Below are 14,975 nucleotides of genomic sequence, written 5' to 3' on the forward strand. Positions count from 1 at the left end.
AAAACGAACAGGCAAAAAAAAAATATATATATATAACGCCCACTAGTTGGCCATCTTCTTCGTCCATGACAACAGCACGCTGTGGACCTCATGCGCCGCTTCCAACCTCGCCACCGGCGGGAGCTGGCTCAGCGCGGCTGCTACGTACTGAGCGAAAAGTTCAGAGTCCGATGGTTGACTCTGTGTCGGTACACCACCAGCCAAGACCTTGTTCACCAGGCCGCTAACTGACTCCTGCCGCTGTATGGCCATGTCGGTCAGGTGTTTTATGAAGCCTGCGGCATCTGCATTAAAGTCGCTGTCAAGCTTTCTTTTTCGCTTTCGGGGGTTAGGGCCATCTGCTCGGGGAGGGCATGGTGAAGGGGTAGCAGGTTGCTGGCAGGGCGGCAGGGGAGAAGTGGGCGACAGAGGTGAGGGCTGAGTACGGGCAGAGGATGTGCCCGGGTGTGTGCGACGGGGGGTAGGCCATGGCGAAGGGGCAGCTGGTTGGTGGCAGGGCGGCGGAGGAGAAGTGGGCGACAGAGGTGAGGGCCCAGGATGGGCAGAGGCTGTGCACGAGTATGTGCGACGGGGGGGGTGAGACGAACTGGGGTGAGTCAGAGGCCCCTGGCTGGGTGGGGGTGGGAGGGCTGCACCGACTTGCACTGGAGGACCCCTCTTTCACAACTGGCCCACTGGGAGGGCTGGCGTCCATGTTGGGGTCATGGTTCTGTCAATGAAAAACAAGAGTGTGAATAAAAAGCCACATGGATCGGGGGTGGAAAGAAAGAATAAACTGTTCTGAACAAACTTTTGATACTGTAAACAGGGCATAGTTTGAGACATGGATCACAGTAAATTACTGTTACAACAATCAAAATGTTTATGATGAAAACTAGCAGAAGCTCACAGACAAAAGAGAGGCTTGAATGTGTGAACACTTCTCAACTGTGCTGTTGTCTCTTGCCTTCTCTCACAGAGCACAGCAAAAAATATACTGTGTAGACACATGCAACCCTAAATTCAAGCACTTTCAAGGACCCATGTCTATTTTCACTCACTTTTAAGGCATTGGATTTTATTTTTCAAATTCACAAACTTATAAGGATTTCAAGGACCAGTGGGAACCCTGTGTAAGTCGCTTTGGATAAAAGCGTCTGCCAAATAATGTAATGTTGAGTCGTTTGAATCAAACAACACAGGCCTTGTTTACATGCTGGGCAAGTGAGTGGTGCAGCCCAAACCCAATCTGCACTGCGGTTAATCAATACAATAAAAGATAGCCCTGATAACAATAGTGATATATTTTAGTATAGTGATTAACTAGTACAATAGTATTGTTAGTGTAACAGACCTGAGGCCTGTACTACAAAGCAAGATTAGTGGTTTAGCGAGGTAACTTCAGGTTTAAACCTGGTTTAGCCGTACTACAAAGCAAGTTAACTTCTTACCGACATATATTTCCATAGCAACTTATGCTTCACACTTAACCTGGTCCGCAGCAGGTTAAGTTGCAAGGATAAGATTAGACCTTAAATACACCGCCCACGAACCAATCGAATCAGCAGTTTGGAAAAATGGCCAACCCCTTTCTGGATGAATTTCCCATCTAGGAAGGAGCACGAATTGTAATGTTGAATTAATCAAGGACGAATAATTTAATTAAGCCCTACTTACCACTTTGGAATATGTTTTTATATATTCATTTTAATGCTCTCAAGTAGCCTAGATACGTTGTTTGACCCCGCTGATCGATTGCAGCTGAATAGTGAGTGGAGAAATATCACTAAACCAGCATAAGAAGGTTACATAAACGTCTCCAAAGCGCACGGTGCCGTGTGCGCAACGGAGCTGAGACTGACGTTGGGTTGGAATTGAAATGGTCATAGCCTACATGCTAGAATAGCCTACTACATCTAAGCAATTTAATATGGGATCACCTGCACATATCATCATCATGATGATTAATCATCTTAATCATATTAAGATGATTCATATCTAGGCTACTCCTGCATTTTGCAGCTGCAACTGTGTTGCTTTTGGCCTGTATGATGTGATTGAACTTCATATTTCCAGCATCATTATATGAAATATGGAGATATGCGCTCTGCTGACAATAGCCTATATAGGCTATGTGACCACAAAATAGGCTATTTTTTATAAATGAAACCTATGCCCGCACGTACCATGTCGATTCAGTTCAGAAGCATTTTTTTATTTTATTATCATTCTTTTTTTTATTGATTAGCCTATAGGAATTATTCAATCAAATAATAATGATCTCATGATGTGTTTAGTCGCACAGTGCGACTAAACACATCATGAGATCATTATTATTCATTGAGCCTATGGTCTATACATACAGATTTTGGACTGAGATAGATTACACATTGCTTCCACAAAAGACTGTAGATAGAGAGCTGTAGATAGCCTACGAAACCGCTCTTCAAAGAAATTACTGGTGTGGATAAAAGTGGTCACTTTAGACAGTCATTCGGGAACAGTAATAATATCCAACGCAGATTTTTATTTGCGGTTTCAATGAACGAGGAAATAGGCGTGTCTGGCGCTGTAGGAGTTGGAGCAGTCCATATTGCACTGTGATTGGCAGTTGTTAAAAACCACGGCTCTTTTGCGGGCACGAGCTCCAGTGCACGGGCATTTTCATGTGCACCAGCTGTCAGCTAGATTAGAAAAACCTGGTTCGCGTTAACGAGTGCCAATCGACGTTCGTAGTACAAGTTAACTACAATCGAGCTGATCTGGTTTAGACAAACCAGATCAAGGGACAGATCCTGGATCTTCTTATCCAACATTCGTAGTACAGGCTACGGGCGTGGCCTGGCGTGTGTACAGATTGCAGTGTCCTGTAAACAGGTGAAAATAGTTGAAATGAAGAGCAGAAGAGTCTAGCTGCCATTCATCTGGTCGGCATGTAACCCCAGAATTTATTCAATTAAACATGTTCAAATGCATTGTTCTCTTTTTTTCATGTCCATTCAATAAACTTTCAGTCATCTTTGGTTCAAGTTCAACAGAAATTAACAGATCCAAAATACTATATAATATGACACATTTGCCCATAAATAAACAAAAATAAATCTATAGCATTGCTAGAATGACATATAAAGGAATAAAGGACCTTTCGTATACTATCAGTCAGTTTAACTGTATTCAAGTTTTCACACACTGCTGTGTACTATGTATATTCCTATACAGGTTAACATATAGCATTTTGACAACAATGGCATTGATTAATTATCTCAGACAACATGGCAATTTTATAAACAAATATCTTCAAACCGTAACGTTAGTAAAACAAAATATAAAGTGCATCAGAGCTGTAAACATGGAGGATTAGTTGAGGTGCGGCGACTCGAAGAAGCGCCCTGGGCGAGAAAATCCCACCGCCGACTTGCTCCCAAATCTGCAATACAGAGTGCACAGAATGACAATTGAATTAAGAGCTCACACACACACACACACACACACACACACACACACACACACACACACACACACACACACACACACAAAAATACATCAACATTATGCAGTAGATTAACGCATGTGGTCCACTTTGGCTGAAGTCAGCTGTATTCTGAATCTGAAACTGTCACAGATCTTTACTAATCACTTGAGTCAGCACTAAACAACAGTCCTGTTAGGGCAGGGGTGCCCAATACGTCGATCGCGATCGACCGGTCGATCGCGAAGGTAGTGTGGTAGATCGCATGGCATTAAGGGATTTTATTTTATTTTTTTATAATAAAATAAAATATAATGGAAGTACATGCAGTTGTTTATTTTAATTATGGATCATAATACAATGCAATTGTATTGTAAAGTGAGAAAAAATAAATCATGTATTGGGGAAAAAGTGATGCATCGATTTAAGATGCATCGATGTGTGTGCGTTTGCGATGTTGAAACTGGACTGGTAGATCTCGGGAGGCTGGCTACTTGAAAAGTAGATCTTGGGTCAAAAAAGTTTGGGCACCCCTGTGTTAGGGCCTAGTAATCATCAGATCGATGACTGAGAAAGAGCTAGCGTTAAAGCCGGGGGGGAAGGGGGGGTAGATGTTTACCTGGGTGTCAGGCTGGCCATCACGCGCTGGGACAGGGAGCTGGAGGAGGGGGTTTTGCTCATCTCTGGAGTGGTGAGTGGCCCCAGCATACTCGCTGCAAGCAGAAACACAGTCCGCATTACAACACAATCTCAAAACTCCCATGAAGTGGATATTTTCATATAGATGACGTTTCAAAACTTTTCCATTACTTTTCACAGATACAGATAATTTCCATGCAATGTGAGGCGGTGACTGAATCAATACCAGAAATGATTACTTACACCGGACAAATAGGACACACCTCTTAATTGGATTTTAGTGTTTGAGATTCCCTGAGTCACATTACATGGAAGCCATTGAAAATACACACATTTTCCATGAAAATAATATACGGTAAATTACAAGCAGCACTGAAATCGACATAATAGAGCTGTTACGTCAACAGCTGCAGAAATTTAAATTGCCGTTTATGTTACACATTATGTGGAATGTTATCCACGGAAGATTACGGTAACAATTAATTTCATTACACACACAACAAAATTCCATGACTTTTCCAAAACTTTCAAGGATTTTTACTAATTCCATGACTTTTCCAGGTTTTCCATGACCGCGAGAATCCAGTGTCAAGCATTAGTGAAACAATATTTAACAACTGTTTTGTGGCCTCTTACCTTTCATACGCTCGGGGGTGGTGTAGCAGTTTGCATTCTCGATGATCATGTGATCCAAGCGAGGGGGCTCGCTTTCTACCATGGTGAACCGACGCCAGTAATCCGCAGGCAGAGCCAGCAGGCTCTCAACAACCTGAAAAGAAAGCGGGAAAAAATACATACAAAGGCATTTCAGTGTATTGCCTCATCTCCCTCCAAATAGAGAGCCATGCTAAAAGTGACAGCACTCTTGGGCTAGACCAGAGGTGTTCAAAGTGGGAGGCGGGACTCCCCAGGGGGACTCCAAGCAGTTTCAGGGGAGGCTCAGTGAATGGAAGTGGAAAAAATATGACATTAGTTATTAAAAGGAGATCTCATAGAATAGCCTAAAATGTGTGTGATTTGGTTTAAGAAATAGTTCAGAGATTATGGGATCAAATCATATAATCATGATCCCATAGGCATCCAGGGAATTGAGTGAGGGGGGGGGCTTTTTTCTAAGCTTTGTCTGGGGGGAGGCCCACAGTCTCAGACTTTGAAAACCCTGGGGCTAGACAGAGAGGGATGACCTGAAACAAAAGCATGCTGTTGTGACGACTCTGTGAATAACATGATGGCGCACTTGGTAAATGGTAAATGGCCTGCATTTATATAGCGCTTTTATCCAAAGCGCTTTACAATCAGTAGGTACATTCACCCACTCATACACCGATGGTGGCAGGCTGCCACGCAGGGTGCTGCTGGCACACCACCAGGAGCAATTTGGGGTTCAGTATCTTGCCCAAGGACACTTCGACATGCAGACTGGAGGAGCCGGGAATCGAACCACCGACCTCTTTCATCCAAAGCGATTAGTGACGACCTGCTCTACCTCCTGAGCAACAGCCGCCCCCGCACTTAAAGGAACAGCTCACCCTAAAATCCAAAATACATCTATTCCCTCTCACCTGTAGTGCTATTTATCCATCTATATCGTTTTGTGTTAGTTGCCTGAGTTTAGGAGATATCGGCGGCAGAGTTTCTGCCTTTTCTCCAATACAATGGAGCTGGATGGCACTCGGCTTGTGGTGCTCAAAGTGCCAAAGAAATACATTTGAAAAACGCAACAGCAAAGTCTCTTTCCAGAAATCATGACCCCGTTACTCAAGATAATGCACAGACTTTGTTATGAGCAGTTTCATGTAGGAACTATTTTCTTTTGACTGAACTACACCCGCTAGCTGCTAGCTAGTTCCTACATGAAACAGCAAAATAAAATAGTTCCTCCATGAAACCGCTCATAACGAGGTCTGTGGATTATCTTGAGTAACGGAGTCATGATTTCTGGTAAGAGACATTGCTGTTGAGTTTATCAAATGTATTTCTTTGGCACTTTGAGCACCACAAGCCGAGTGCCATCCAGTTCCATTGTATTCAAGAGAAGGCAGACATCTCTGCGGCCGATATCTCCAAAACTCGGGCAACTATCCCAAAACGATATAGATGGATAAATAGCACTACAGGTGAGAGGAAAAATATGTATTTTGGATTTTAGGGTGAGCTGTTCCTTTAAGAGGCTTTTGGGGCTCTTTCTGTAGCGGTAGTTACATCAGGCTGAGCTACACGACTATGGATAAAATGACAATCGTGATCATTTCGCCAGATACTGCGACTGCAATCGTTTGTCTCAATGATTTCAGGGACACAGCTTGACTATTTTCAGTTACAGGACACATTCTAAATTAAATTAAATGGAAACTAAACCCATGTAACACAATTATACACGAAGTGTGCAGCCCTACCTTAGCCTGTCGTTTGGTGTCCTCTAACATGGTCATCGGTCCGGGGTTAGGACTGGAAAAACCCACGATTGTCGGGCCGAACACTCGAGCCAGCTTGTGGACGTCCATCCTGGTGCCGCCACTCTGAGCAACTCTGAAAAACGTTGTTACATTTCAATTAAGTCTCTTTGATGAGTGATGAATCAATAAGCATTACCCATTTGAAATGGCTCTTTTGTTGATTGATTTTATTATGGATATAAAAGACAGCAACATCCAAGGGATATACATGTAAAAGTGCGGATACTTATTTCCAACATGGTCCCTTGTTATTATTAAATAAATTGAATTTCCCTCTGTCTCAAATGCAGGAAGCAAGGTACAGTTGAGCCATTTATGAAATTCTGAGCACTTTTCTTGCCTAAGGCAATTCAACCCAATTAAAATGAGTGCAGCATCCATGTAATAAGTTAAATTAATTTAAACATAACACTTAACATAATCTGAAAGGATAGAGCACTGTGTGAATATCAGCAAATACAAAATAAATGTGTGACAAATGGGCAAGTCAAATCTGAGTGCATGTTTTTAACCAGCTGTATCCTAATATTATGCATTATTCAAATGAACACGGATGGAAACCAGATGACACGTCACAGTTACATGAACACAAATGACATGACGACATCGAGCAGATAATAGTTACCAACCTCTGAAGGTGAAGGACTAAGAAGGCCAGCGTGTCCCTGTTGGCCTGTGGCAGGTCGCCGATGGTTCGGTACAGCAGAGCGACGCTATTGTCGTCATCTGAAACCTCTGAGGGAAAAACAAAGAAAGCAGTTTGTCAGTTGAGCGCGAGAAATGGATCGTGCCGATTTATTGCAAGTGGCAACAATAGCTTGAAACTAAATATATCTGACTCCAGTAACAAGTAAATACCAAAAGGCTAACAGGCTAAAAGATCAATCTCTCTTGCAGAGTTTTTCCCTTCATAAGATGTGTTTCGGGTGACTGAAGTTATCTTGGCTGCTCAAGACAAATTGCAAAAGGATACTTATGAAACTTACATTAAATGGGTGTGTTTGGTACATTTATGCTGCCCATCACACAAAGTGCAAGTCATTTCAAGTTGATGGCATACATCTCTGGTGATGCACACCAGAGATGCTCACAAGTCATTTTATGTAAGCCCAAGTCAAGTCTTTGCTCTCGAGTCCAAGTCAAGTCTCAAGTCTCTTATGCATGAGCGTTCTATCTATCATTTGCTGCATCATGCATGCCATCCAGTCTGCCCAGAACACTGCAGAGCAAAGAAGGAATTCAAAGGATATACTGTTTATCCTCACTCCTTTATCAGCATACCGTATTGTCATTGACATATTATAACGTTTATGCACCTAAAAAAAATACAAATTAAAATTGTTCACTAGTCCCAAATCTCAAGTCCAAGTCGAGTCTTTTGAGGACGCGTCTCAAGTCAAGTCTCAAGTCACTGTGTGTGCGACTTGAGTCCAAGTCCCCACCTCTGACACGCGCACACACACCTGCTGCATCCATGAAGGTGCGGTTGAGGCGGAAGGTGAGCAGGGGGTCCTTGAGGTTCTTCAGGAAGTTCTTGAGGAGGCCGGTGACGGCGTGGATATCATCCACCTTGCTGAGCAGAGGGACCGTTTTGCTGCGTATGAACTTTTCCTTCAGCTCCTTCACCGTGCGGTCAGCACCAGACACACGGTACAGTCCTTCCTGATGGGAGAAATACAGTTATTCAGCTGAGATTCACCATTCATTCGCTGTTTCCCTTCCTTCTCTGACTGAGTAAAGAATATACATGCTAAAGCACATTTATCAAGGTTAGCCATGTGAAGATGAAGGATACCTTCTTCTACAAGAGCAACAGTAGCACATTTGTTTCAGACAAAATGAAACAAAACAAAAATATCTGATTTTCTCACAATAAAAAAGTGAGACAGAGAGAAGAGCAAGACCAAGGAAAAGAAATAACAGTAACATTCCTAAAACAATCTTAAATAATCTAAGAGTTCAGCCATTTTTAAATTATAATCTACCAGAGATAGAACTTTTGGGAGACATCAGATAGAACGTTTGGGACCTCAGGGCTCGGCTATACTGTCTTTCATGCTTGTGTGGAATAATGTAGACGGGCTGGAAATACAACACTCACCTCATGCAGACCCCGTTTCTCAATCTCACTGATACAGTGGACCACCAGAGGGGGAATCATGGGCGACGTGGCCGAGACATAGTCTGCAAGAACGCCCTGAATCAAAAAGAAAGAGCGAAATAAATGACAGCAACTGAAATGAAGCAGCAAAAACAAAGAATACTGTGTGCCTGCCTGTACCTGAACATCAATACAGAAATCAACAGGAAATGTGTGTTTCTGAGTCCTGTGGAACCAGGCTAGTACAAATGTGGCAACTGTCAACAGTGTAATTTCACTCTGTGGGAGTCTTCTCTTAAAATACGTATATATATATATATATATATATATATATATATATATATATATATATATCTCAATTGTTTTTTTCTGGGGATATTTGTTGAGTGTTTCCTTACACTACTGAATTCACTACTTCATCTATGCCGGTGGCTCTCAAACTTTTTTTGCTCCAGTATCCCCATTCCCTGATTTTTGAATCCTAGTACCCGCTTTACCCGAGTACATTTCAGTTAGAAAACTCCAAGAGAAAACTATAGCATAAAATGATGCAATGAATGAATGAATTTTTGAAGAATATAACATTACAAAACGAGAAATGGAGTGAAAGAGTTGCAATTAGTGCCCCCTGAGCAAATGTGTGTTATCGCTTTATTTATTTTCATGATGTATTCTTACAGTTTTCCATTTTCACCTACCCCCTGTAGTACTTCCACGTACCCCAGTCTGGGAACCACTGATCTATGCAAAGCTATGTACACTATCTTGTACTGACTATCATGTATATGTACATTGTTACGTACCTCCCCAATTTTGACGGGGGTGCCCCCCAGGTTGGGGATACACGGCAGCGGGCAGCGCTCGCGGCACTCTGGGTGCGTGACCACCCTGCAGTCACGGCACCTCAGAGCGATCTTGCCAAACTTGATCCTCTTCCCACAGGGCACGCAGGACTCCAGCTTGATGACCTTAAGGCAGAAAAGAGACAGGACTTAGTCAAGATAGCCGACCCACAGCGGGAAACATATAATACAGTGTTCCACGAAACCTGGGGAACACGCTGAGTTTTGGCAAGACAAGTGGACTAGTAGCAGGTTCACCTGGGTTTAAAGTACCAGTAAGTACAGTGCATAGTACCGTAACTACAATGTACTTATTCAGTTCTCTCCAGTGCATGTACATGCTTTAACACACTGTACTGTATAGTGGATGATAAAAATGTGTTTTGCATCACCACAAAAGCACTACAGTACACTACACCATACAGAACACACAGAGGTGAAACTGCTTCTAATCTTCCTGTCATACAAGTGTCTATCTGATGGCAGTCCAGGTTCAATATAACCAGCATTATATGCTTGAATCAGAAAACAAAACCTGCTTTTCAACTATGATTAAATTACTCTGCATTTTAATCTGTCTCACATAGGTGGCTTCTTACAGTTTTGGAGATGAACTCGTGAAGGCGGACACTGCCAATGTTCTGCGGAGTTCTGGGCTCGGCTCTCATCTCTCTCTCAGGCTTAGCAGGCTGTTTGTTAGCAGGCTGTTTGAAGGCATCATCAGATGTGAGAGATTCAGAGTCCCACTCCATGGCAGCTGCACAGGGGAGAAAGAAAATACATATCAGCTCAGGTATATTACATACCATACTATCCTTTAATCATGGGAAAATCTATTCCTCAACCACACACTTCATACTCAGTATAACAGCAATACGATCGGAAAACAAAATTAATTTCGCTGCATAAATAATAATCCAGATGAGCACCATGTCATTATGGAGTAATTAAATGGTCTTGCGCTTAGTTGGGAGACCATCTACACACAGAATCAGGAACATTTTTACGGGTAAATATACAATCGAGAGCATAATAGAAATCTGACCAGTTTGTCTGCTGCTGCGCGTCCAGTAAGGGACGGTGCACGTAGCCACGGCCTCAGCAGGGCCTCCACCTGCAGGCAGTGTGATGGTGGCTTGGGCCACAATGGAGTCATTTGCCTGTTACAAACAAATAAGACAGTCAGCAAGGCGCGCCATAAACAACAAAACTGTGCTGACATTTCTTTGACCGAGCGACAGTATTTACCCGATCTGGATTTTTGCCTGTTGATCTAGACCTTTTGGAGGCAAGTGGAGGGCCGTCAACAAGTGTGGAGGAGCGCTGAAATCAACGAGAGCAAACATCGTATAGTTATAGCTCCAGTAAACATGAGACTATTCTTGGAAACACAAATGCTTGGGGACTGGAAAAAGTGCAGTTAGTTTAGATACCCTCTTTTGTCGTTTCTTGAGTCGCACCGTCTTCACTGCAGAGCAGTCCCGGTCCTGTCACAGATCAAACAGACCACAATCAGCTTTCAAAATGCATTACACACCTCTTGCGAATGAAACGAGCAGTAGTACAGTGCACAGTGGGCGAGGACAGCGAGTTGTAGATAATGCTGAAAAGAGAGGAACTTACGACGGAGTCGTCCGTTTGGTCATAGCAGCTGTCAGACAGGAGGGAGGCGCCGCACTCATCTATGGTCTGGAGCCTAGAAGGCACACCAGAAAATATGGGTTAGGTCACTCTCTCAGTCTCAGCGCAGTCACAGCACTGACAAGGTAGGTTTTAAAGCCAGAGGCAGGAACTCTAAAACGTAGTATAGGTGTGTGTGTGGGTTGCTTACCGCCGGCTGGTGTTCATGTTTGGTGCCTGAGAGCGTGTGTTCAGGAAGGCCAGAGCCGAGCGCTGCTCCTCATTCAGCTGGATGCTGCTGGAGCCGTCACTGAACAACAGATCCCTCATCAACTGGATTTGCCGCTCCTGTGTGACAGAAAAGCGAGGGGGACAAATGAGAAATTATATGGGTCAAACATAAGACTGTATAAAATACATACAGTCAATGTTAAGGTCAAATAACAGGGACATAATGTATCACACGAAATGTGCCAGAACCTTTTCCCCAACATACCAACTTCTCGCAATCTGCCTCTGCCTTCTGGCGCCGCCGAATCTCCACATCCACTTGGTTTCTGGCATGCTTCAATTGCACCTCCAACGCTCCCTTCTCCCCACACCATTTCTGACGGCAGTTGTCAAAATTAATTAACATCTGGATGAACTCTGGAAAAGAAGATGCACATAAGAACATGACAGGCTGCATCTTTAAAGGGATCAATGGTATCTCAATGATAACGCTAGTCATTTAGGGGTAAAAGCAACAACAAAGTACTCACGGGGCTCAATGTCGTCATTCAGGTAGTCGATTCCCGAAACTATCCGATCAAATAAGCCGTGCATGCTCCGTAGAGTTATCTCCATGGCTCCTTAAAACAGACACATCATTAACGTTAAATTAGCGTTTAGCCAAGTTTAGCTAGCTAATGCTAATCGGATAAACAGGGGGGAAATGTGCTGCTTGCTAATGCTAACTCAAACATCAACATCAAAGTACAACGGCTCCAGGAAATACCGTTACACACGCTTAACGTTAGTGATTACATTAACTTTCATCTCTTGCGTAATGTTAACAAACATTAGCTACCTACCGTTACTAAGCGAAAGTATGTCTGAACAAAAATGTATTCCGTGTTGGTTAGCAGTTAGCACAATCTCTACGGTCTCTCTGTTGTACAGTACAACCACCGTGTTGTTCTTTGTTTTATCCGGAAACTAGTTTGCGACTGCTGCTAAACTACATTATACTACCGTTGTGTGAAGTGAGTGAGTGAGCTTTAGCTAACGTTAACGTTAGCATAGATGTAGCGTTCGTTAGCTCACAACTTACAGTAACATACCGCACAGATTTACTGATTACATTAATCCACTATTAAATGCAATGTTTTGTCTTTTAGCTTGTAGAATTCACTAACCTCTCTGAGAAGAAATGTGCTCCAAGTCGTTTGTCAGTAGTTTGTTGTTGATAGTAATGGAAGCTCTATGGTTACTCGCTCTCTCTCTCTCAATTTCCAACACGTTATATCAAGAGTTTGTAATCATATGATGGGGAAGGCTTGTGCCAGCGTTTATATCTATTTTTTAAATGCCGAAAGCGGTGCGGTGATTGGTTACTGTCTTTCTCGCCGAGAAGAGCCTGGTGACCCAACATCATCTAATTGCAGGTTACTGTAACAACGGCGAAAATGCATGTATCAGTAATCAGCAGCTACCACTGACTCCCATTCATTTTTCATAGCAGTTTCAGACTTGCCCGATTCAAACTAGCCTATCAAAAAATGTCAAAGAAGCATTACACAGTTGAATCCAAGATGTCCAAAGTCTAAATTATAGCTGTATGGAGGCTTTAGAGTGCATAGTGTTTATGTAGGCCTATCTTTAAAATACCGATAATAAATGTAGGCTATAATGTGCATTTGATAGGCTAAATAAAATCAAAGACTTCTGACACTGAGTGTTTAACATTAGGCCTAGCCTGATCAATCAATCAGTCAGTTTTATTTTGAGTGCGAAATCACACCAAGGTGTCTCATTATGATCTGTAGAACTAAAGGGGACAGGGATCTCACTTTTCCTGCTTTTTATTTGTCTGATAATGTTTTATCTGTCTGTGTTAAAACTAAATATCTGGGTCATTTTATGACAGACCAAATGTCTGATGATGACGACATGTACAGACAGCGCTGTATGTTATATGCCCAGGCTAACATGTTGGTTAGGAAATTCCACTTTTGTTCTGAGGAGGTAAAGATAAGTCTCTTTAGGGCCTACTGTACCCCTTTGTACACTGCCCCCCTGTGGGTTAAGTATAAAAAAGCTAGCCTCCACAAACTCCAGGTTGCATACAATGACTGTATGAGGATTTTGCTGAGAAAACCCAGGTGGACTAGTGCAAGTGAACTGTTCTGCCATGCAGGTGTCAGCACTTTTCAGGCACTTTTAAGAACCTTGATGTACAAATTTATTGGGCGTCTAAATGTCTCTCAGAACTCGAATATCATGCTACTAACCAACCCTGGTATTAGTTCTGTCAGATACCAATCACATATGTGGAAGTTTTGGTATAAGTGCCTTTTATAGATATACTGTGTATTTGTGTGTTCTCTGAATTGTTGTCTGTTGTTATATCTGGACCCTGTGTCTGCAAAATAAAGTTGATGATTAATAACCAATTAAAAGAAAATTAACAGCGAATAATTAATAATAGCCTACAATGAACATAACAAAATAAGTTAATGGTTGAATATAATGATGAATACAACTCGATCATACTAGGCTTATAAAATGCTGGGCTTTAGTAGGTTCTTAATCATACAGGTCTTCATTAGATGTGATCTCAACAATGTTAATAAAGTGATAAGAGACTGATGATACATTTTGTTTCCATGCTGTAGGGCCAAGAGTCGTTGATCAAGTAGAGTCTGGCAAGCGAGAGACTATTGATCAAGAGCAATCTTGATTTGGAAAACAATTGTGTTTGACCACACAGGCCCAAATCCTTTACATAATAAACTGATCCCTATACAGTAATAGAGGATGACTGATAAATCGAGCTGCTCCTCTGACCCAGCTGGAGAGATTACCGTAGCTCATGACTCGACTGATTTTCCTGGCATGGGCATGGGAAACACATCCTGCCGTTCAGCTCCTGCAATGCAGCTATACAGACAGGAAGTTACGTTTGCCTTCAAAATAAAACTAACGTTCACCGCGTAAAAACATTGACCTCAATGTTAGAAAAAGGAGAAGGATTAGCTATGGTACACACAGAACACCAAAAGTGGTAAATATTATAATGCTAATCGGACGTTTAGATTATACGTGAAATGCCACTTAAAGACAGAGAGAGATGGGCTCACTTCTTTGGTTGCCTGAAATGCTTAGTTTAACATTTTGGAGATTTAAGGTTGTGTAAAGACGATAACAAAATATAGGAACAAACTAGTTTGGAGTTTTCCCCACAAAACCTGCTTGGAAACAAGATTGGTAGGGTTAATTTATTAATCGCATTATTTTTATATTTACAATACGTGACTGCAGACGGATGACTGTTTTGATCATAGGTTCTCTGTTATCTCTCTACAATACAGATAGTCATGGGATTCTGGGCAAAATCATATCTCTGACAATAACAAATATTCTCCGATTTGGGTCCGAGAGACAAAATATCATGGCCCCAATGTGTGCTAAATTAGGGGTCTGTGATTTGAGAATCACTGGATAAGGAGGCGTGTGTGTGTGTGTGTGTGTGTGTGTGTGTGTGTGTGTGTGTGTGTGTGTGTGTGTCCCAAGTCAATATTATCAGGTCTGTGTCTATGTCTGCCCTTATGTCTGTTTGCTTGTTTCAGACCTATAGATCCGGGTCGTGTATTTTGGTCTGTTTAATA

At 42.3% G+C, this 14,975-nt stretch overlaps 1 protein-coding gene across 1 annotated transcript; it reads right to left on the minus strand.

The window, feature by feature from the left end:
• Positions 1-3,003: 3,003 nt before the first annotated feature.
• LOC310780069 (rac GTPase-activating protein 1-like) lies at positions 3,004-12,589 on the minus strand. Its single transcript, XM_083640613.1, has 17 exons — positions 12,504-12,589; positions 11,868-11,957; positions 11,603-11,754; positions 11,318-11,454; positions 11,110-11,182; positions 10,920-10,973; positions 10,735-10,809; positions 10,532-10,646; positions 10,086-10,243; positions 9,448-9,612; positions 8,645-8,740; positions 8,007-8,205; positions 7,173-7,278; positions 6,484-6,616; positions 4,724-4,856; positions 4,068-4,161; positions 3,004-3,406 (listed from the first exon to the last, which is right to left on the minus strand). Exons 2-17 carry the CDS (start codon positions 11,950-11,952, stop codon positions 3,337-3,339), a joined length of 1,845 nt encoding a protein of 614 aa, XP_083496739.1. The 5' UTR covers positions 11,953-11,957; positions 12,504-12,589; the 3' UTR covers positions 3,004-3,336.
• Positions 12,590-14,975: the final 2,386 nt, after the last annotated feature.

This window comes from Poromitra crassiceps, assembly GCF_964638095.1.
Source record: "Poromitra crassiceps genome assembly, chromosome: 7".
Lineage (NCBI taxonomy): Eukaryota > Metazoa > Chordata > Actinopteri > Beryciformes > Melamphaidae > Poromitra > Poromitra crassiceps.